Source organism: Lytechinus pictus, chromosome 2, assembly GCF_037042905.1.
Source record: "Lytechinus pictus isolate F3 Inbred chromosome 2, Lp3.0, whole genome shotgun sequence".
NCBI lineage: Eukaryota > Metazoa > Echinodermata > Echinoidea > Temnopleuroida > Toxopneustidae > Lytechinus > Lytechinus pictus.
Genome location: NC_087246.1, coordinates 37,144,981 through 37,168,853, shown reverse-complemented (window position 1 = coordinate 37,168,853; position 23,873 = coordinate 37,144,981). Strand labels below are relative to the sequence as shown.

Sequence of the window (23,873 nt, the reverse complement as noted above, 5' to 3'; positions counted from 1 at the left end):
GATAACTTTCTTATTCTTTTAATGGATTTTCCTCAAACCTTCACCAATATTTTTTATCATTTTTTCTGCTAATTTTACAATAAACTCTTCTTTAGGGTGAACTTCCCCTTTAAGTCCTCTGAAAAAAAATAGTAGTTGCCATTCCAAACTTAGATGAACAATTTCCCAATTTACTTTTACATCAGGGCCCTGTCTTACAAAGAGTTGCGATTGATCCGATTGATTGCAACTATGGATGGCCAGCAATGTCAACATCTATTATGCATGTTTGTTCGAAATATTTTCTAGCTATGATGTATATTCATGCATTCATCGTTGTCTTGAAAATTCACTGTGCTTCTCTTTGTTTACAAAGGACATTGTGCACATTTCCTGTAGAAAATATTATGACACTGATGGATTTCCATAGAGTTACGATTGATTGGATCAATAGTAACACTTTGCAAGACGGGGCCCTCGAGGGCTCTGTATCATAAAAGATGCAATCAACTGAACAATTAAGCATAACTTATTAAAGTCTTTGTTAAATCATGTACAAAATCCATATTATTACTTGTAAATATCAATGGCATCTCTAATACATCACAAGCAATGTAATTGCGACTTGTAGAGATGTTAAGTAGATGGAAATAGCATGATGAATATTTTCAAAAAACTTGACTGCAAACAAGTCCAAAAGAAAACCATGCCCAGCCAAAATGTCTTGAGTAAAATTTCTGGCAGTTTTCCTCTTAAATGCCAAAGACAATCTTTATTATATAGACCAGGGGCCTTGGAACTGATGGGGGGGGGGGAGGGGGGGTAGGTGGCAAAAATCAAAACGGTAAAAATTACCTTCTGGTTGCGTCGTTTTTTTGTTTGTTTGTCTTTTTTTGCTCTGTCAACTCCCCTCCCCCCACTTTCAAAACCATTCCACCGCCCCTGTAGATCACAACTGAGGTCATCCAATATATAAATAGATATTTCTTTTAATTGCAGCTCTCGAGTCTTCTCCTGAGTTGCATCGTGAGTACGTCCGCCAACCACCTGAGGCCTTTCTACAAGGGACTCTTCCACATGTTTGATACAATGCTTGTAGACACTCAGAGTAAAAATGTTCCCTTCTATGCAGTGAAGTAAGTAATCATTCATTTCATTTAAATGGGAAAATCCAGTCAATATTTAGAATTTGGTGTTATATGGTAAATCCCCCCCCCTCCCCCTTTGACAAAACAAATGAAATTGGGAAAGATTTATATTGAAGTAGGATCTTCCACTTGTTTGATACAATGCTTGTAGACACTCAGAGTAAAAATGTTCCCTTCTATGCAGTGAAGTAAGTAATCATTCATTTCATTTATATGGGAAAATCCAGTCAATATTTAGAATTTGATGTTTTATGGTAAATCCCCCCCCCTCCCCCTTTGACAAAACAAATGAAATTGGGAAAGATTTATATTGAAGTAGGATCTTCCACTTGTTTGATACAATGCTTGTAGACACTCAGAGTAAAAATGTTCCCTTCTATGCAGTGAAGTAAATAATAATCCTTTTTCTTCAAAGGGGAATTCCAGGTCATATTTTGAATTTAGTTATTCATGGTAAATCCCCCCCCCCCCTTGACGAAAAAGATTTGAAACTCTTGTAGATATATTTTTAAGTAAACAATCCTCCATCTAAATGTAGAATTGTAGCCAACATTCAATATTTGGTTATTTGGGATAAATTTCTACCAGGTGGTCTTTAATAGTGACAAGTACCTATAAAAACATATTTCTATGCAGAAAATTATTCAGTGGAAACATAACAATTAGTATATTTAGAGAGGTAGTCGATAAATCGGGTTTGACTCTATTTGTATTTTATTGATTGTTGTCGAGATAAATAATTTTCTTCTACTGCCCATGACAGGACTATGACAGCCTTGGTTCACTACACAGGAACAGATGAAATAGTGAGTTGATATTTTTTTTTTGCTTTTCCAATATCTTGAAATCTAGTTTTACTTTGGTCATGGCCTATTAAAGCAGCTAACATGTAAGAAATCACCCATTAGATGTTTTTTAAACTTCACTCCCGATTATTTGTCACTGTGGCCTTGTCCCAACCCTATTGTGTGTACAATGTCAGCTTTAAAGATGATTATTAATTGAATGTGAATTGATTATTTCATCTCATGACATGTATCATTCCCCATGCAGCCCCTGTTCAGACCACTGATTCCAAAGGTTTTAGCAGTCATTGATGAGTTGCTGGTCAGGGATGAAGACCAGGGATGCGAGGCCATGGAGGTCTTCGATGAACTTGTCGAGTGTGAAGTATCCATCATCGTACCCCATCTCAAAAGTGTTCTGGAGTTCTGCTGCCAAGTGAGTTGTATTCTCCTTGTTAAGGGTCTTTCACACTGGGGGTTTCATACATTTTTAAATGTGACTGCAGTAGAGTCGTACCTAGATCCCCAGCTGCATGCATAAATAAAGGTATCAATGCATTGGTCAAATCATGCTAAGCGGGTGTGTGCTACCGAGTATTTATCAATAGCAATGTGCATTTCATATGACTCGAAGTCACCCTGAACACTTGGTGATCTCAACATTCAAATGTTCATAACTTTCTTTTTATATGTCTAGGTTTTAAAACTTTTACTGATTTTTTTCTTTGATTTTTTTCTGATTTCACGTAAGCAAATTTTTCTAAGGGTTTCATTCTCCTTTAATTCAAATCGGTATCGGATTGGACTTCCTGTTCAATTAATGTATTAAAAACAGGTACACTTTTTGTGCTGTCATTTACTGGAAATATGCCAGTGATTATTTTTGGTCAAAATTTGATTTTCATCTCGCCCACTGGAGATGAAGGTGAGACTCAAGGATCCAAGTGGTGTATGTCTGTCATCCTCCTGTCACAAATGTTAAAGTTTGCCTGCATGACTTTCTTTTGACCAATAATTTTGTAACAAGTTGCTTGGACACTAACCAAACCCGGCTTAAAGATACTCCTGGGACTCCTTCATGCGATGCTTGTGTCAGAGGTCATATACCAAGATCAAAGGTCATTTGAAGCCATGTTTAATAAGCTCTTGCAAGAGTCTTTTTCATTTGTTAATGTTCACCTGCAAGACTCTCTTGTGACAAATAACTTTGCATTTGCATTAGAGGCCCAAATAAATAACCAAACATGAATGGGTCATTAATGCAGTTATGTTTGATGTCGTGCCATGGGAGGTCACAGGTCATAGGTCATTTGAGGCCCTGTGTCTGAGTTTACCTGCAAGATTCTCTTTGAGCTTGCAGCTTTGCATCTGTAGCTCTGATGCCAATCAAACTGGAGATATTGATATACTGGGGGAACCTTCAGGTCATGATGTTCTAGGAAGTCAAACACCGAGGTCAAAGGTCATCACAGTTTACCTGCAAAACTTGATTCTTCCTGTTGAGATATACATGTAGTTAACAAGACGCCCATGTATAGTGCCCTCTTTTGCAAGTGGACGAGACACATGACCGATCTATTGTTAAAAGATCTCCATTAAATGCTTATCACATGTATGTATATTTTTCAAAAAATAATTGAATAGAAAATAGCCCTTTAATTACTGAATGATAATCCCGGAAATCATACCAAGAGCTAGCACAAGATTGCAAAAGAAAAATATATAATAAAAATAAGTCCACTGAAGTTAATCTTGTATAAATCATTCATAACACAAAAGATAAGATGTTCATTTCAGGTATTAATAATTGATTTCCCGTCTGAAAGTGTATTGGTACATGTAGTAGTCATGTTGACTGAATCTTTAATGTGAAAAACATTGTTATCATATTACCGTGGTTTTGTTTCCCTTGAAATCCATAAAGCATTCCCTTATTAGTGAGTATGGGAATGGCAGAAGACACTACAGCTGGAACTCGTTATGCTCGTAATAATTCTGCCTTCCTGTTATTGTGATTCCACACAATTCACTCATGTCTCTATTTTCTCTTTGTCTGCCACACCCCTTTTCACTCCTCTCCCCATTCCAAAATATGTTTTGCACAACATTCAACTCTTCTTCCTCCTCCCCTCCTCGTACCCCACCCCACCCACAACCCACTTAACTTCAACCCACCCATTCTACCCTTTCCCACCCCAACCCTATCCTTACCCTGTCCTACCCTATTTATCCTAACCCCACACACCTTGACCTAACCAACCAACCCAACTCCATTTCACCCCATTCTACCCTCCCTTCCCAAACCCCACCCTGTCCTTACTCCCCCCCCCCCCACACGCACACTCTATCCATACCTATATTTACCGTACCTCCAACAATTCAACTCCACTCCACACTATTCTACCCTACCTGCCCCAAACCCACCCCTACCCTGTCTTGCCCTACCTTACCCCCACCCCGCTCGATTCCCATCCATCTTGACATTACCATAAACCAACCAACCCAACCCCATTCCATCTCATTCTACCCTCCCTAAACCCATTCCTTCCCTATCCCACCCTACCTTACTCTATCCCCACCCATGTTAACCTCAACACCAACCACCCAACTCACCCCATTCATTCCACTAAATATTTTATTTGAAAAAAATAATAATAACCTCTCCTTTTGTTAGGTAGCCAGTAACGGAAACCTTGGCAACAATGCCCGTGTCAAAGCCCTGTCTTTCATCAGCTGGTTAACGAAGTTAAAAAAGAAGGTATGTGTCACCACTGTCACTCTCGTTAGCCCCCCTCTCTAAAGCTCATTGCCAATGCTATTGTTTCTGGCATCATAACCCATTTTTCATCCTTTTTGTTTGTCGTGTTTGAGATTGTGGTTTCTGATGAGAGGAAAACGGGCCCCTTGTGGCGGTCCAATGTTCATGTATCACCAATACTGGGAATGAATCATGTCAAGCCTCAGTGAAAATTTAGAGAAATGTTATGATCACATCCTTTTGAAATTCATTACCTGACTGTTTTTTATGTTGATTGTGAAAAAAAAAAATTAAAATGGGAATTTTCCTTGAAAAAAATGTTATTCTTTACGTAAAACCAATGTATCACAATTTGATGGGTGTCTTATTTAATGTGAATAAAGAACTAAAAAATGCAATGAATAGGCCTACTTTTGGTTCTTTCAGATGAACAGCCAATTCTTCCAGAAGGGGAGCACTTATATCGCTATAAAAAAGAGGGATATATATGTTCCTTTGCAAAAATCTAAAAGGGCCTTTTACTCTATTGTATTTTTTCTTGTTGTTGAAATGTTGAATTTTGTTTCTAATTGGAAATGAAGCTGATGTGTTTGGAATTACAGGCTATTTATGTCCTCTTGTGAAATGCAAACACTACCAGTAAGATGACAAAACTGATTCTTTAGATCAAATGTTTTGTCATTTGCCTATTCAAAATATGCAACATGAAGTACTAAAGTTTCATATTTTTCTGTTTGTTTTGTTTTTGTTTCAGACTATCTTGAAGAACAAATTAGTCATGCCTATTTTGAATATTCTTTTCCCGATTATGTGTGAGCCAACTACTAAAGAAGAGGAAGATGAAGAAGAGGATGACAATGGAGAGGAGGTAGAATCTTCTTCGCCATCATCATATGCTGCACAGGTATAAATGATAATTCTGATGATGATGATGATGATGGTGATGATGATGATGATGATGATTAAATGATGATGATGATGATGGAGATGATGATTCTCATGATGATGATGATGATGATGACAATGGAGGAGATGATGATTCTCATGATGATGATGATGATGATGGAGGAGATGATGATTGTGTTGATGGTGATGATGATGATGATAATGATGGCGAATTGGCGATGATGATTATGATGATAATGATGGCGATTATGATGATGATGATAATGATGATGAAGGTAATCATGGTAGTGGTGATGGTGGTTGTGGTGATGATGATGATGATGGTGGTGGCGATGCAGAGATGCCAACCGTTACGAATTCGCCGTATTTGTTCCGATTTTATTCCTCCAATTACGGTGTTACGGCAACAATAAAAAGGTTACGGAAAAAACAACTACAATACATGTGTATTGTGTATTGCTTTGCTGTGCATGTGTATATAAGCGTGTATTGTGTATTGTGCATGTATATGCGTGTATTGTGTATACATGTATCGTGCATGCAGCGTGTGTGTGGCCAACGGTAAACCAATGGGAGTTTCTCTACTGAGATTTCTATTGCAAGTGCCTCCGCGCGCTGCTGCTGAATACACAGCGAAGTGCGGAGTGCAAGCCGCGGTTCATGCATGCACAATGTCAATGGCGATTGGGTGGTTGAGCGTATAAACGATGCTACTTCGCGGGATGTTCCTGAGAAACTCCCATTTGTTCCTGACAAATATGGTAAATATTCCTGACAACCATCCCTTTAGGTTGGCATCTCTGGTGATGGCTGTGGTGGTGACAATAATGGTGATGATGGTGATGATGATGATGAAGGTACACATATTGGGGATGATTGTGATGGTGAGGATGATGAACTTAATGGCAAGAATGATATTCAAGGAAAAAGATAATAATATGCAACTTAACTGAAACTTTAAGTAATTCTTTGGCAACAAGTTTCATTGGGAAACCGCCTATTGATCATTGCATTGTTCCCTTGACTTTTTTGTTTGTTTCCTTTCTGTAATCTTATGTGCAGGTCTTAGACACCATGGCATTACACCTTCCACCCGATAAGCTAGTCCCCCATCTGCTGCAGTTAGTACAGCCAGCCTTGGAGAGTGAAGACCCTTATCATAAAAAGGCTGGACTCGTGAGTCTAGCTGTCTTGGCAGAGGGTTGTGCAGATTATGTTTGTAAAAAGTAAGTTGCCACAAATCTTCCAGTATTTCAAGCCCTCCACACACCTTATCACTGGACCATGATCCAAATTTGGAACAAATCGTATTTTGCTTATTATCTGAAAATATGAATGAGAAATATCTTTTTGAGGATCAAATTAACTGTAAGAATACTAATATAACAATTATGGATTATTGCAAGCCTTTATTTTGGTGTAAAAGCCATCTTGGTTTCAAATTTGTAGCCAATCTGTACGATTACCTTGACATCATTATAACTAAATATTAAATTGGCTTTTATTCTAATAAGGATGGTAGCGTAGACTTAAATTTGAACAAACGTATTTGTACCATGATTTCAAACTTTGCACAGTGAGTAGTCCATATCTCAATATTCGCATCATATTTTACTGCATTTTATTCCAATATTGGGTTGCAGACCAATCATATGTTGTGTGATGGCCTTAAGGATATTAAAAGAGAACTGTTGGTGGGCTTGAGCATGCTGTGAAGATGTATGTGCTCATTGAGTCTACACTATTAGCTGTATTGACAGTCCCAATCTGTGACCCTTGCCCTGTTGTCTAATACGTTTAAATGCATTATCTTCCGTTTAACCCATGTGCAGACACCTTGAGCAGTTCTTGGAGAGCATCTGTAATGGCATTCGTGACACCAGACCTCTAGTCTACAATGCGGGCCTGTTTGCACTAGGTCAGTTTTCGGAACATCTCCAGCCCGAGATATCACGCTACCACAATCAGCTCCTCCCCCTTCTGTTCGGTTACCTCGCCCAGACGTCATCCCAGAATGCTGAGCAGAGGCCAAAGGGCATCACAAGGATATACTACGCCCTTGAAATGTTCTGTGAGAATCTAGGTAGGGAGTCAATTTTCTACGCTTTTTCCGACGGTAAAACATTGTAGTTAAAAAAATAAAAATGGCTTGCGAGGCATACCTGAAAAGGCCTTTTGCAATTAGCAATCATATGTTTGACTTTTTTACACAATCATTGAAATAAAATTGTACAAAATAATGCACTCATTAAACTTAACAATTTTCTAGTAATAAAACAAAATGGTTGTTTTTCTCTAAATTTAAGTGTGAGTTTTTCTCGCCATAGCATCGATATCTGTGTTTTATGTAGGTTGTTACTTTGAAAATTATCAAACTGCATACAGGCATACAATTTGATAGACTCCATGTATAAAAATGAATGGTATTGAATAGTTAACAGAATTATATTTTTGAATGAATTTTATTGTTTGATCATATTTTGTTTTGATATTCAGGCACGGAACTGGTTCCATACCTACCTACCTTAATGGAACACTTACTAACAATGCTGCATAATGCACAAGATGTCCAAATCAGTGAACTAGCCATTAGCGCCATTGGTAAGTTCTTGATCTTTTTATTTTTTTGTTTCTTTAAAGAAAGGGGGAGTGAACTGACAAATACTGTGTGTGGTCTCTCATTAACTGTGTGTTTTAACAACTAGTCTTAAAAATAAACATTTTGAGAAAGCCATCAATAATCCAGAAAATGAATTAGTCTATGATTTTATTCATACAGAGAAACTAAGGCTCGAATTCATTTGAGATGAACCACCAAGTTGGCTTTCAAATTCACTGACATATTAAAGCATTAGTGATATAATGATTAGCCATGTATTTCTTTACCTTTGAAATATTCTTTTCATCACATCAAAGCTGAAGAGTAACAAACTATACATTATCATTGGTATTTGACAGGAACCCAGACAAGCGGACATTAAAACAAACAAGATCATTCTTGCTGTTCTAATTACATTGTTTTACTTTGGTGTTGATAGGTGCTGCTGGAAATGCTGCATCTGAGCACATGTTACCTTTCTTTCATCCTATCATGGAGCAGCTGAAACATTATCTAACAAACGTCCACTCGGGAGACTCACTTATACTCCAGATACAATCAATAGGTTGGTATTTCTCTTTCATTTTGAGGCCACTATCAAATTGGAGCTTTAAAATGTAAAGCCGAATACCTGTAGTTCCAGCAACTAATAATTTAATGAGAAAGTCTTCAAACTCAAAATAAATTGTTACCATATTATAATCATAGATCTAGATCTGGTACATTTACATAAACCTTACTCTGTAAAATCATGAAGTCCGAGCTGAAAAGTAATCATACTTCAAAAGTAATCATATTTCAAGCAATTCCACATTTTCTACGAGAATTATTTGGAACATAATTTTGTTCATTTAGACAAATGCTTGTGTGGTCACTTAAATTGGATTCTGTTTGAACTCCTATTTGAATTGTTACCACAATTGGCATTTATGTTTAAGATGGTGGTTTGTTTATTTCTGTTTTGACCTAATGATGATCATTGGTTATTCTAACATGAAAAAAAATAAATGAACAAGAAATTTCTACCATTATTATAAATGCAATTTATTTTTCATTTTGTATATTGTTATCTGTAAATCATTACTGAAAATGATTCATACTATGAAATGCAGAAAATCAAATCTAATTTGACCCATTTCTGACATTCTGGTAGATAAGCAGATATGGGCACATAAATTATTGATAGCTTAGAAAGAGACCCAACTTCTGACAGAATATCAGGCTTACTTTACTTTCCATAATCAATGGAGTATATGAATATAAGAATGACTCAAGCCTGTCTCTGGCCAAATTGAGTTCAATTGGGTATTGTTTCTTGTACATGGGCCCATCTTGTGTCTAATTTAATAATAATAATAATAATAGTACAGTTCTTAAATACGCATAACACCTACAGGTCTCTATGCGCGAGGAAAGCGATTTTATATTCCTGGGGCCCGTCTTACAAAGAGTTACGATTGACCTGATCAATCGCAATGGAAGGCCGGCAACGTCAACATCTAAAATACATGTTTGTTCAAAATATTTTCTAGAAATGATGTATATTCATACATTCACTGTTTTCTTGACAATTCAGTATGCTCAGTACTCTTTGTTTTCAAAGGAAATTGAGCAAATTTCCAAAAGAAAAATTATGACATTGATGGATTTCCATGTAATTGAGATTGATCGGATCAATCGTAACTCTTTGTAAGACGGGGGCACAGAATTCCATCCGGAAGTGCCTAAAATCAATGGAAAATGACCAAGATCCTCATATCTATACAAAAACTATTATGGATGTACAACCTTCTTATATTCATTTACTAAACTGGTACCATAGCTTTTATGCATAGAAACCTTTTTAAAAAATGGTCTTTGATATAAAAGTAGCATTTGCTTTCATTCAATCATTTTCAGATACCTTGGGTGTTCTAGCAAGAAAGATTGGTAAAGAGAACTTCATGCCCTTGACAGAAGAGTGTATACTACTTGGTCTCAAACTTATAGACCAGGTCAATGACCCCGATCTTAGAAGATGCACGTAGGTATTCGATTGAAGATTGAATCAGATATAACTGCTTGACCCGGGCAAGCCCCAGTTTTAAGTTGGTTGAGCAATTTGGAATGGTGCCCTGGCTAAAGCTTGGTCATGATTATAATTAGCTTTTTGAACTTTATAGCCTAGTAACTAGGCAGAGTCGATCCAGCGCTTTTGTTGATACAACAGTATTAGAATTTCAGATTGTTTTTTTTTCCAAACTTCATCTCATACACGTACATTCAATTTTCAGGTATCAAACTATAGAATGTAGAAATGTCAAACAATTGGCTTTAAGTACTTGGCTTAAATTACATTACTCAGAGCTTGATTGATTTATGGAACAACATCATGAAACCTGTTGGTTGAATTTCGTCATCATCATCATATGTATAATAATAATAACTTTTAATATTCTCAAACATTGACTCAGGTGTAATTCACCCTCCCGAAATGCCCTCAAAGAGCCTAGGAAAACTAAAAAAAGAACCACGGCTTTTCTTTTTAACTTTCAATGTTTAATTGTAATACAATGTAACAACATTTAGCTGTTGAGTTCAAAGATTAGCCTTAGAAAGTTAATTGATTTTACTAAACATCGTCTTTTAGAAATGATGTATTGAATTACTATTAAATGATTTCACCCATACATTTTTGTTTGCAGGTATAACCTCTTTGCATCCATTGCATCCGTCCTTGAAGAGAACATGTCAAACCATCTTCCTGTTATCACCCAACTCATGCTAGACTCATTAAGGTCGACAGATGGAGTTGTAGTAAGTATGTGTGTCTGTGTGTACATGTCTGGCTATATTTGCTCGTATTTGGACGTAATTGTGACATGACACTATCAAACCGGGGACATTTGGTTAAAATGGATGGTGCTTATTTTATAGCCTCTCAATTCTCAAATGTAGATGGCGCTGAAATATTTTGAAAAATTGCCCAACATATATACGCACCCATACATGTAGCATTCTTGGTCGATGGTAAATTGTTAGAAACGAACACAAACGCCCCGGATGCTTGTTGTATACAAGAGTGTGTCCCTGATTTCCTTCATTACGGCAGAGTCTTCGTTTTTTTTTTTTTTTTTTACCATCCAGGATTGACACCATAAACATTTATGTGCATTTGGGTTTGAACTTTGCAGGTGTGTATCAATCGGATATGATAATTTTACACCTGGTATAGACTTCACCATTTAAAAAACATGACCCAGGGCTCAGCCATAAACCTCTGAATCAGTTTGAAAATCTTCAATAAGCTGAATCACAGCCACATGCTACCATAGTTTATTGGCCTTTTAATGTTCTAAAGTATGTGTGTATTTAAGATATTTAACACACTTAATGAATAAGATACTAGTACTTTTGTCTAGGAGTGACCTTTAATGTCCAAAAAAATGTAATGCAAGGCTCAACCACAAACCTCGCAATCAAGACTTTACCTTCAAGCAGCTGGATTACTGGTGCCCGGTGCCAAAGTTTATCACTTATGCTGTTGAAAAGACAGAAAAATCATGTTCTTTTTCTCTGGGATTCATTATACTAATGCAATGTTATTTCTTTTCTATTCCACCAGCCCCACTTTGACGAGGAAGAAAGTCGAGTGCAGAGTCTGTTTGAGGATATCAATGGTAACGGTGCAGAGGGCGAAGAAGATTTTTCAGATACAGAGGATGAAGACGAGGATGATGATGAAATCCAAGGGTAAGGTCATCAAGTCACAGCAACCATACACAATGTCTCAAGGACCCCATGACATGAAGCTTATGCTATGTTCATATATTCCTTTACGAACACCATATGAACAATTTTTATACATAGCAATAAATGGTTTGTCAAGGTATTTTTGACCAAAGCATTAGCATTTTATTTCTTTAACGAGTCATTCATTATCTTTATTTCAACTAATAGCATATCTACTCTTTTATCAAACATCTTTTGTTTATGCTTAGTTCCTTTAGTATTCTTATCTGCAATTGTAACACTATATTGTTGTCAATGTGAATATTATTTTACATGGTGATATAAAACAAACAAACAAATTAGTAATCAATGCAATAAATTGTAGAAATCAGCGTCATGATTAATCGTAAAGCTTATCTTACTGGACCCAGTTATTAGGTGTGTGCACCCTATAGAATAACAACACTGCAAATTAAAAAAGATGAACTGTGCTGGAAATCAGAAATTCCTAAACTTGCTATCATAAAATCTAATGAATTTGTATGTCATTTGAAAGAGAAAAATGTAGCCTTTGTTTTTACAAATTGGGATCATTCATGCATGAATGTTTATAAATCACTAAATGCATATCTTCAGACCTTCCTGCAATCATTGAAACATGACTCGCATTGCTGCAATGATTATAGCTTTTTTTTCTTTTTTTTTTCTGAGAGATTACATACTATCCTGTTATTTTATTTGATATACAACTCTTACTATTTTTTAAAGGTATTTCTCATTTTGCGCACATTTTTGGAAGAGGGAATGACTGACTGCTGTTGCCTTATATTGACTTTAGCCCTGCGCACACATTGTGATGTGAATGCACCAAGATCTGACTGGAAGAAGATGGCAAGTCTCAAAATGTTATATCGCATGTAAAAAAAAAATTACGACATGTTTCATATGATCATTAGGATGTTAAAGGTTAAATAATGCAAGTGTGGCAGATTGATAACTAAGCTTCATATTTGTTTGTTCTTTTTTATTTTGATCAGGTACAATGTAGAAAATTCATACTTAGAAGAAAAGGAAGATACCTGTAATGCTATGGCAGAGGTCGCACTTCATACAAAGTAAGTTGGATATGATGATGATGGTGATGATGATGATGATGAAGATGATGATGATGATGATGGTGGGGTGGTGGTGATGGTGATGATGATGATGATGATGATCATCATCATCATTAAAGGATTTTTATATAGCACCACCAATCTAGAAATAATTTATTTCAAAATTCAAGGCATATTATTATTATCCCGGCTTTAGCTTGAGCTGTCATTCCCATAAAGCATAATCCTGTTCTTTTATATGAATTTTAATGATTTACATATTTTTGAGAGAGAATTGACAATGTACAATACTATAGAGTATGTAGTGGGTCATATGCTACACAAATGCATGTTTGATGGGTGGAATCACAGTGAGGAGCCTATGAAGTGCCAAATTACTTTTTTTGGGGGGTATACTTTCATTAGATTGTTTTCACTCATTCATGTCAGATGAAAGAGGGCACTGAATGGTCTACTTGTTTATCATATTTTGTATTAAGTTATGATAAGCATCAATAATTCTTGGTATCGTTTTTTGTATGAAGCACTGTATAGAGCCCACCCCCGTTAGAGAAATGCTCAAAATTACACATTTGATTTCTTGACCTCCAATTTGTTTCAATATCAGGTAGTGGTAGCAATTTTTTTTATTCCAAAAACAACAAATACGTAAGAAGAAAAAAAAACCTATAACTTTGAATTTTCCATATTCACAAATGAATATATGTTTCTTTGTGAACAGGGCAGCTTTTCTCCCATTGATAGAAGAAAGCCAAGAATTCTTGATATTTTATATTTTGTTTTCATGTTGTATACAGGTAGTGAAATGAAAAGAGCTGGTTGAGACTACCAAGAGTGTTATTATTAAGCAATTATTAAACAATTGCATCTTTTCAAACACCCACACTGATTTAACATGTATTTTATGTTCACATGTTGTCTCTATCTTTCTTTTCTGCACAGGGCAGCTTTTCTCCCATTCATAGAGGAATGCTATAATGAGGTGTATCGGCTGATGGACTACCCAGCCCCTGGTATCCGCAAGGCTGCAACTGTGTGTTCAGGTCAGCTGTGCTGTACTCTAGGACAATGTGGAAATATGACCGTGTCGTCACAAGCAGATGGTAAATTTGGTGTAGTTATAATAACAAATTTGGTAAAAGTAATGATAATATTCCACTTTGGTATAGCACTTCCAAGCGGGAGCAAACTGACCAACACAAGTGTTTGGTCTCTTATGGATTGTGTGTTGTAAATAGCATAAATTTTAGGATTACCCTTAGGTAATTCTAAAAAATACCTTTTGGAATCCATGAATGTGATGATTCATCCAGTAAACATTGAAATATTAATCAGTTATGAATCTTTTATTGGAATTTTGTGAAAATTGTGAAAACGTCGCAACTACAGAGAATTGTGAGTTTCTACTTTACAATTTTCACAAAATTCCGGTAAAAGATTCATAACTGATTAATAAACCTTTTTGAGGTAACATAATGAATTATAAGCCTATTCCATTCATGTAGAGAAACCTTCCTTTGTGATACCTGGGTATAATGAAACCTATTATAATAGAGACACAAAAGTGGTCTCTAAGAGCAAGTTTTCTTCATGGACAATTTCATGTTTTCAATAGGAAATACCCATTGTGTTCAAGAGGGAAACCTTAGTAGTATTTGTAGACAGGTGGTCCTTCTGTACAGGGGCCCGTTTCATAAAAGACCTGCTACTGTTGTAACTTTGCCATAATGGCAACTACCATGGTAACAGGGCTCAGCAGCCAATCATAATCAAGGTTTCCATGGTAGTTGCCATAATGGCAAAGTTACAACAGTAGCAAGTCCTTTATGAAACGGGCCCCTGATGGACACTAAAGCAGGTTTGACAGTATCCTTTAGAAAGAATCACATATCCTTGTCATTCTGAATCATCTCAGTGCTCTCAGAGATGCTAGAGCAGGTTGTGCCTCACTTTGTGGAGAACATCGACTCTGATAGTGAGAGGTCGGTTGTCATAACAACGCTGGAAGGGATGAAGGAGTTACTGGAAGCCATCGGTCCAGAGGTTGTCAAACATTCCGAGTTCTTCACCGCTATCACAGGGTCAATCAAGAACGTTCTACAACAGAAGGTGAGTCGCGATATCATCATTCATCATTATTTATTGCAGTCAGCATTTTCACTCTAATGGAGGGGGTTAGCGACTCTTGCGCCATGATTTTGCTACCTCCTTCCACTTCTTCCTGTCTGGGAATTCTCCTTGTTCAGACCAATTTGACTACATGCCTTCTTCACCATATCTTTCCATGTAAGCTTTTGTCTTTTCTCCTCTCTTATTCATCTACTTCACATCCCACACTCTTTTTCCAGGTTCACCATCTATCCTCACATTTGAAATACATTTTTAAATAATAATTCGGTTAATATATACATGTGTAATAATAATGATAATAGAACAGTTCTTACCTCTTTGCCCGTCACAGACATAATGCCACATTAATTGAAAGGTGCAACCATAAGAGGGATTTTGCATAGAATTTGATTTGTTTATGATATTAAATGTTTTGTGTATAGCCTGAACAACTGTACAATGTGATGTACACATTACTCAAGCACCACAGAACGGTTTTGAATGTTGGGAGTTGGGGGCTGACCATGCAAAAAATCCCAAATCAGATGGTCATTTTTACGTTTTTGTACGGTTTGGGGAAACAGTTGGGGTTCTATCTGGAAAGTTATTCCATAATTTTGTGGATGCGCAGGCAAACGCATGATCTCCTTTTATAGTAATCTTTAAGTGTTACCCTGGTCTGTGACAGGAAATCTTACATTTAGTCAATCTCATGTAAATGTTACTCTAGACTGCTTGCCAGGATGAAGACGAGGAGGAGGAAGAGGAAGATGAGGGTGAGCAGGCAGAGAAGGATGCGATCCTCGTGGAATGCGCTGGTGATCTCATCCCGACCATCATCAAGGCATTGGATGGCAAGCAAGACGTAGCGGTCTCCTTGGTTACGGAGATGCTTCCATTACTGGTTTCCAGGACGGTAAGAAAGACCTTTAAAGAAATCACATTTTGGATGAAGAACCTCACCGTGTGGTTTGGCTCGATGACTTTTTCCAGTCGGTCGGTCAGTTGTCCAGGTTGTACATCCTGCTTAGTCCCCGGCTACGGAGGTGTCATTTTCGGAAACCCACATTTGGTGTTGAAGCTACATGTAGCAACCTAATTCATGCTCTCATCATAAATACATGTATAAACTCCAGAATCAAAATCACCCATATGAGAATTTCAGAATTCTGAATCGAATAAGTTCATGGATATTTTGGCATGCATGTAGTCATTTGATGAATTTAGAATTCTACCACTAGGCAATGATGGCTCAGTGGTATAGCACCATCTGGTGAATGCGAGGTCATGGGATCAATCCCAGCCATTTTGAATTAAGCATTCTGCCTTCTAGTCAGGTAGTCAGTATATTAGCTCGGAGAAGGTTGATTAAAATATATTACGTTATTCAGGGCATGCTTGTAAAGCAGTTTTAGAACTGAATTCGCTTCCCTGTGTGAATAAATCGTTATTATTGTTTTTAATGTTGTTACTACAACTTACACTACTGCTTCTCCCTCGTTTCCTTTCTTTTCAGAAAAAGAGCTGCCCTTCATCAGACAAATCATTTGCTTCTGGAATCCTTGCTGAGACTGTGTGTGCCATGAAGGGAGGAATTGCTCCCTTTGCCGAGACCTTCTTGACCATCTTCATCCGTCTCACCCAGGATAGCGACGAGGAAGTCCGGAGCAACGCGGTCTTTGGTCTGGGTGTCCTGGCCGAACATGGCAAAGATACAATCTACCAGTATCCTTTTGCAAGATGTTTATCTAGAGTTGTCGCTCTCCACCCAGGTGTGTGTGTTTCATAAAGCTGTTTGCAAAGTTACACACAACCTTGTGCATGACTGGAACATGTTCTAGGTTGCCAAATCAGCTACATATGGTTATATCATATACAGGCATGTATTCTCCCAACTAAAATCAAAATTCAGATTTTTTGTAATAATTTTTTTTCAGATTTTTTTTTTTGGGGGGAGAATCCTTTGCCCAAGAACATTCTCATGCTGTTTTTTATTTTTTACTGCTTTTTTAAGTCAAATAATAAAACTATCATGCAGACTCACCTTGAAAAATCACTTTCGATTTCTTTACTATGCAAGAGCTTGTAACCCCGACTGGGGCGCCTCGGACTTAGCGACCCTTGGCTGTTTTTCAGAGGGGAATATCATGCATGTATATAGCACAACAAAGGGGCTCCAGTCATTCGTAAAGTTGTGCATAACTTACAAACAGCTTTATAAAATGGCACCCAGGTGTATTAATGGGTACCCGGTAGGATAGAATTCCTTGAATGCTTGAGTGCCTTTTCAGGGCAGCCATGCTAATGCTGGGTAATAGTGTGCAGCGCCCTAATAGAAACTTTATATTAAGTGCTGGATAGACTTATGTTATTTCATAATTTTTATTTGTTGTTCATGTATATAGCCTATATGTAATTGACATGCATTTCTCCTAATTTCTATTCCTCCCATCCTATTTTTTTTCTTCATCTTCCAATTTTTTTTATCGTTTCCATTTTCCCCTTTGCCTCTTCCTGTCTTCCTCTAAGTTCTCCTTTCCATCCCCTTTCTATATTACTCCCACTTTCATTTTCCCCCTGGGCCCCGTCTTACAAAGAGTTGCGATTGATCCGATCAACCTCAACTACATGGAAATCCATCTATATCTTTTTTTTTTTGGTCTACAGGAAATTTGCAAAATATCCTTTGTAAAGAAGGAGAAGCACACTGAATATTTTTAAAAAATGATGGATGTATCAAAATATGTCATATCTGGAATATATTTTGAACAAAACATGCATTTTGTATGTTGGCATTACCAGCTTTCCGTAGTTACGATTGGTCGGATCAATCGCAACTCTTTGTAAGACAGGGCCCCGGTCCTTGACTGCGACAAATCCTCTCAGGAAGGTCCCAATCATAAGGGGTTGGACATACATATTTTATGGAATTTCCCTGTATTGTTGTTGTTTATCATCTAAAATAATAGTTATTTGAACTTTGACGCACGCCTGACCCCCAGACATTTTTCCAGTATTCTTCGTATCCTATCAGACGTAATGGGACGGGAAGCCAACGGACGTGTCATTGATAACGTGTGTGCCAGTGTGTGTCGTCTCATCACAGCCAACCATACTCTAGTTCCCGTTGACCAGGTATAAACAGTAATTTCTTTCTCTTGGAAGATTAGTTTCAATTTTACAGCTACTTTTGATCAACATAAATTGCACATAATGAAAATTATATTCTGCTTTGTATAGCACTTAATACATCAAAAAAATTACCTTGGTCATCTGATTCTGACTTGTCCGTATTCACTGTACATGTGTACTTCCCCAAGAGATGCTGTTCTTTTATTAAATTTGTTTCACCCCATGTAGCCCAGGCTATTTTGAAATTGCATAGCCTGGGGGGGATCTCAGCCTTTGATCGCACAATCGCAAGGAAAATTGTCACGCATGTCTCCCATGACATAATCTCCATAATGTCCATTGTACCCAAATTATTCAAATTTATTTTTAATTGATTAAATGTGCTAATTAATGCATAAAATCATAATTTGACTATAAATTTTAAATATAGCCCTTTCTTCTTAGGCTTATTATCAAATATCAATTTAAGAATTTGCAATATCAATAAAAATAATGATACATTTATGAATTTTGGCTGCATACAGAATTTGCATTGGATTAGTACATGAAATCACGTTTTTGAGCAATTTTGGGTCTTACATGCACTTACAAAATGTTACGTAACTTCGGAACCACGTACCCCCACGTCACGAATTTGGTATTAAAAGTTATACAAGACTTGAAGGAAAAAGTCCCGAAACATTGCAGCATTACAGATTTTTCTCTAAAAATGCTGGGGGGCACCCCCCCCCCCCAGCTGGATAGGGTTAAAAGAAAATGGATAATTTTTATCGCAAATATGCAATACTTTTGAATGTTCCTATTTTGTGACAAATTCTAGGATTTAAAAACCTAATTTCTTTTACAGAATTACTGATATGAAAGGGAAAGTATTAATGATTCAAAGCTGCAAACTTCTTATATATATATATATGTCATAGATTGCATAGTTGGTGATGTAGCATAATGGAGTACAGACCGTAGCCCCTCTATGACAGGAGCAGAGGAAAATCATGCTGCATCACTCGGCGACTATGCCATACGACGAAGGTCTGCTGAAGCTTGCATGTTTTTTATCATACCCGCCGAGATATGATATATCAAAATGCTGAAATGCACAAAAAGAAATTGATTTGGTACTCCACAAACATGAGAAAAGGGTTTTTTTTTCATCAAATATCAACAGTTTGGTAAATGTTTGCTTGCAAGCTTCATCAGACCTTCAGCAGTTGCTGATGCAGCATGACAAGGCATTAAAAGTAGATCATATTTTGTTTTTGTGACTTCATCCGCTTGGGTACTATAGACTTGTTTGCGTTGCATCTCTTGCAGTTGGTGCCGACTCTCCTGAAGTACCTCCCTCTCCGTGAGGACATGGAGGAGAACTCTACGGTCTATTCTTGCCTTGGGAAGCTGTATGAAGCCAGTCAGGTCACCCTAGTCCAATCTCTCCCACAACTCCTCAACATCTATGCACAGGCACTAACCACGCAGGAAGTCAGCGACGGTGAGTCCTTAAGGCCCTGTGACATCGTTCCGTGCAAGCCTTGCGGGTGAAATGCGGGCAATCATCCACAACAAAGTTTTGAGCATGTTCAAACCTTTTCTGTTTGCAAATCAGACTTGCATGCGAGATACTGGCAATGCAGGTGACCTGTGGGTGACCTGGGGTAGCAAAAATAGTAACTCGTAAGTCACACACATGGTGTACATGGAACAATGTGGCAGGGTCTTCACTCTAGAACCTTGCCAATAGACACCACTTGAGGGAGACATTGAATGTTGTCATTATAGAGAGGTAGCATGCGAGGGCAGATATCTTTGGTTAATGTTAAAGGTGTGGTTGTACACGTCATCCCTCTACTTGAAATTCTTCATGATTTGTCTACACTTTGTCATCCTTTCCATTTTAATGAGGTATTCCGCCATTAACACTTTCCTGATCCCCTTTTCTTATCCTTTCATCTATCTTTATTTCAATATATACTTCAATATATGCTTTTTAATTGAATGTATGAAAATTCAAGTTTCCTGTTATCTTTCTTGAATAATATATTTATCCTGTCTCTTTAAAGATGGAGATCGCATTGCATTGGTCCAAAGTGTGTGACACTGAATTAATAGATAATATTAACAATGTTAATTAAGTTAATGATGTTAATTATGTGACAAATCACAGTGTAACCTAAAATAAGAACCCCCCTCCCCACATGAACCATCCTCGTACCCATTTGTCATTCCTGAGGGGCTCCTCCGGTAGAACAGTAATTCATTCTGTTGGGATCATATCTATTCATTCTTGTGATTTGACTCTGATGAGTGCTTGTTGAAAAGCTTCAGTATGTCTGTTTTCAATGCTATTTTCTGATCCTGCAGTACTGAACACTTACTGTCATGTTGGTGCAAGAACGGCCTTAACACAACACTTTCTTGGCTTTGCATGTATAAGTGCATTGCACCGATGTGATGCGTGAAAATGTTTTCCTAATGGCGTTCTTGCACCGCCATGTTATCTACTATGGTATTGATGTTGCATCCTGGGTAGGGAACCTATGCTAATTGCGAGCTACAGCAGCTGACTGATATTCATTTCATTTTCCATTCTGTTATCGATGCAGAGGTGAGACTGACCATGGTTCATACCCTTCAGCTTGCAAAGAGCAAGCAACCGGACGAGTTCAGTTCCAGCGTATCGACCCTCCCACCGGAAGTCGTCAATCTCCTCAGTAACCTCCTCATGCAAGCCACTTAGAGATGATCCATCTTCATTTACACATACCGCATTGTGTAATTACACGTTTGATTATCGAAATACAACGCACACAGTGATCAATACGATGCAATGCGCAACGTAGCGCGTAGTGATGAGGCCACGAAGAGCTACATGCACGTCGCATTTCTATGATCAAACCGATCTTATGTAGCGAGACCCCATTGTGATAAAAGTGATGTGATTTGCGCAATCACCTTGTATTTATGGGGGAGAGTAGGTAATGATAATTATATTGGATGGCTTTATTTCATGGAATACCAGAGATGTTCCACTCGTTGGGGCCAATGTTGCACTCATCTCTCACTTCGTGAAATATTTTCCCTAACTCTTGGAATGTCTCTGGTAGCCCATCCTGAGCCGTCCAATATGATGTAATTTTATTCTATTGGACTTCAGTAAGTTTCAAGGTTTCAAAACTTCTGCAATGTCTCTTTCTATCATTAAAACAAATGGCAAAACAATGACAATTAGTCCAAATGGACGTATAAGGCTGTAATGATTGTACCAAGTGATACCACTTAGTAAAAGGAGTCGCGTTTAATCGAAATAACTCTATTAGGCTTGTTGGTTATACACACAGGGCCCTTTAATTATATCACTTTTTTTTTTAATCATTCCCTTTCGAAATGCAAGTGGAAATATAGAAATGTAAAAGCGTTAATTGATATTTTCTATCTTTCTTTTTCTAATCAAATGACAGTGACTTTCCTTGCAAATATGTGTGGAAAGTACCATACAGTAAACATGCTATTTGGGTAGGTGAATTGTGAACAATCAGTGGTGGAACCAGGCAGGGGCGGAACAGGCACACGCCCCCTCTATATTTTTGAGAATTTGCCCATCGAACATACATGCATTAAATAATATAGCTAAATCTAAGAAATTTGCAATTTCCGCCCTCTCTATTTCAAAATCCTGGATCCACCTCTGCTGTCGATTTGTATATTATGCAAACATTTTGATGTGAGATTGGGTGAGTGTGTGTGTATGTGAAAAATGCTTACTTCTGAAGTAAAATGTCATTATTTATGCATGTGCAATATGATAGATATTAGATGGTGTATTACATTTAGTTTAAAGGCCAGTTTCAGTGAGTTGAACGTTTGAGTACTTGCCCGGTATTAGCTATGTACATGTAAAGTGGGTAAGTCTCCAGTCTTTGAACCACAAGGTCCAGAGTTCAAATCCCACCTCGGGACTTGCATCCTTTAGCATTCATTTGCCCTTTTATAAATAAATTAAAACTAAAATGGTATTGAATAACACATGTTTGGGATAACGTAATCTGAAAAAAATTGCCTCAATATGGGCGACTTTTTTACTTTCAGGTTAATTTATGCATTTACAATGATGATACTGCATAAAACAGCGAATGAATAGTGTGGGGTAAAGGGATGGATAGCCTGCCCAAATCAAATGCAGATCTTGTAGAACACTTTGGTTTGAAAACATAAATTTGGAACCATACACGTGGGCATTATATTATCTGTAGGGCAAGTACTCAAGTTGATTCCCCCTACTTTCAACATCATCTCAGTAAACAAACTTAAAAGGGCTATCAGGTTGTCAAGAAGTCTATGTACATAGAGTTGTATGTCGGCATGGCACGATTATCGTGCCACCAAGTCGACTTATGAAAAGTCTCATTTCATCGTGGTGAGAAAGATTGTCTTGCCAAGTTGCCATAAAAAGTAAATTGGGAGATTTAATTTAATGCACGCACCACATCCAGTTGGGAAGGAAGCTAGGTCCCAGCATCCCTACCTACAGATCAACATCCACTTGTGCGCACGCTGTGGATATAAAATCAGCTCTCGCCATTTACTTTTTATTTGTCAACATGGGGAGATAACATATCTCGCCCTGTTGACACTCAACTTTTCATATGTCGACTTGGCGAGATAACGTATCTCACCATGTCGACATATAACTTTTTGTATGTTATCTTGACAAGATAACATATCTTGCCATATTGACATAATAATGCCATTATGTCGACTTGGAGAGATAAATTATCTCGCCATCTCAACATGTCAATGGAACTTTAAAGCTTCTGTATCTCTATGGTTTGATATTAGGAAAGGTGTCTTTCACATGGCTGTTTATAAAGGTACAGTTGACTTTGCAAACAACTTTTTAAGTGTATTTCATTTGATATCAATTCAAAGGGACAAATTATTGTTTGTTTTTTCTTAAACTTGAAATATTCATATTAGTATAATATAGATTTATTAAATAATGATGTAAATATGCATTTTTGGGGATAACATTTTAGTCTACCCCCTTTATATTTCATATTAAGGCTGGATCATCAAGAAATTTGATTTGCTGTCCATATTCACATTTTTCACATAGTCATTTGTAACTCAATGAATAACTCTCTGAAACGACTCACAGCTGCCTTGAAGGGCAGCTGGGCCGATGTTCAATAGGCATATCAAACTTGATACTGGTATATATATATTAATATGGCATATATAATTTGTGCTTGTGTTACATATCATAGAATGGCTTCCAACACTTAAATAAAGTGTGAAATTAAATTTATTATGAGTGCATCTTTTTTGCAAAGTATTCAATAATGAAGAAAAACGTGTGTGCAGGCTCATGTGGTGGCCTTAAAAATAGATATTTGTAGGTAAAATAATGTATTTTGATTCGAAGACAATTTGTATTATTGCCAAATTAGTGAATTGCTTTTTTGATGAGGTCACAATTACACAGGTTATACAACTGTGTAATGTTGTCTTGTGAATGTCTGCAACTTCAGATTTTTTCTTTTAGGAGAAGAAATTGTTTTATGTTTTATGTTGAATTTATGCTTTGTCTGTACTTTGTCAATCAAATTGAAAGCTTTGTAAGCTATGCTTTTAATAACA

At 37.1% G+C, this 23,873-nt stretch overlaps 1 protein-coding gene across 2 annotated transcripts in view; it reads left to right on the top strand.

Annotated features, from left to right (window-relative positions):
- Positions 1 to 23,873, top strand: part of LOC129254284 (importin-4-like) — a 47,386-nt gene extending 23,513 nt beyond the window's left edge. The window contains exons 7-26 of one of the 2 annotated variants that reach the window (XM_064115687.1): positions 979 to 1,115; positions 1,891 to 1,933; positions 2,181 to 2,348; positions 4,587 to 4,670; positions 5,425 to 5,574; positions 6,639 to 6,802; positions 7,409 to 7,659; positions 8,073 to 8,177; positions 8,615 to 8,740; positions 10,075 to 10,198; positions 10,860 to 10,971; positions 11,780 to 11,907; positions 12,924 to 13,001; positions 13,944 to 14,104; positions 14,917 to 15,110; positions 15,841 to 16,026; positions 16,627 to 16,835; positions 18,113 to 18,245; positions 19,554 to 19,728; positions 20,840 to 23,873. In XM_064115687.1, the coding sequence (XP_063971757.1) occupies positions 979 to 1,115; positions 1,891 to 1,933; positions 2,181 to 2,348; positions 4,587 to 4,670; positions 5,425 to 5,574; positions 6,639 to 6,802; positions 7,409 to 7,659; positions 8,073 to 8,177; positions 8,615 to 8,740; positions 10,075 to 10,198; positions 10,860 to 10,971; positions 11,780 to 11,907; positions 12,924 to 13,001; positions 13,944 to 14,104; positions 14,917 to 15,110; positions 15,841 to 16,026; positions 16,627 to 16,835; positions 18,113 to 18,245; positions 19,554 to 19,728; positions 20,840 to 20,973 (2,862 nt within the window). In that variant the 3' untranslated portion in view covers positions 20,974 to 23,873. Of the gene's footprint in view, positions 1 to 978; positions 1,116 to 1,454; positions 1,516 to 1,890; positions 1,934 to 2,180; positions 2,349 to 4,586; positions 4,671 to 5,424; positions 5,575 to 6,638; positions 6,803 to 7,408; positions 7,660 to 8,072; positions 8,178 to 8,614; positions 8,741 to 10,074; positions 10,199 to 10,859; positions 10,972 to 11,779; positions 11,908 to 12,923; positions 13,002 to 13,943; positions 14,105 to 14,916; positions 15,111 to 15,840; positions 16,027 to 16,626; positions 16,836 to 18,112; positions 18,246 to 19,553; positions 19,729 to 20,839 lie in introns of those variants that run through there. The other variant, XM_054892736.2, reaches the window with a different exon arrangement.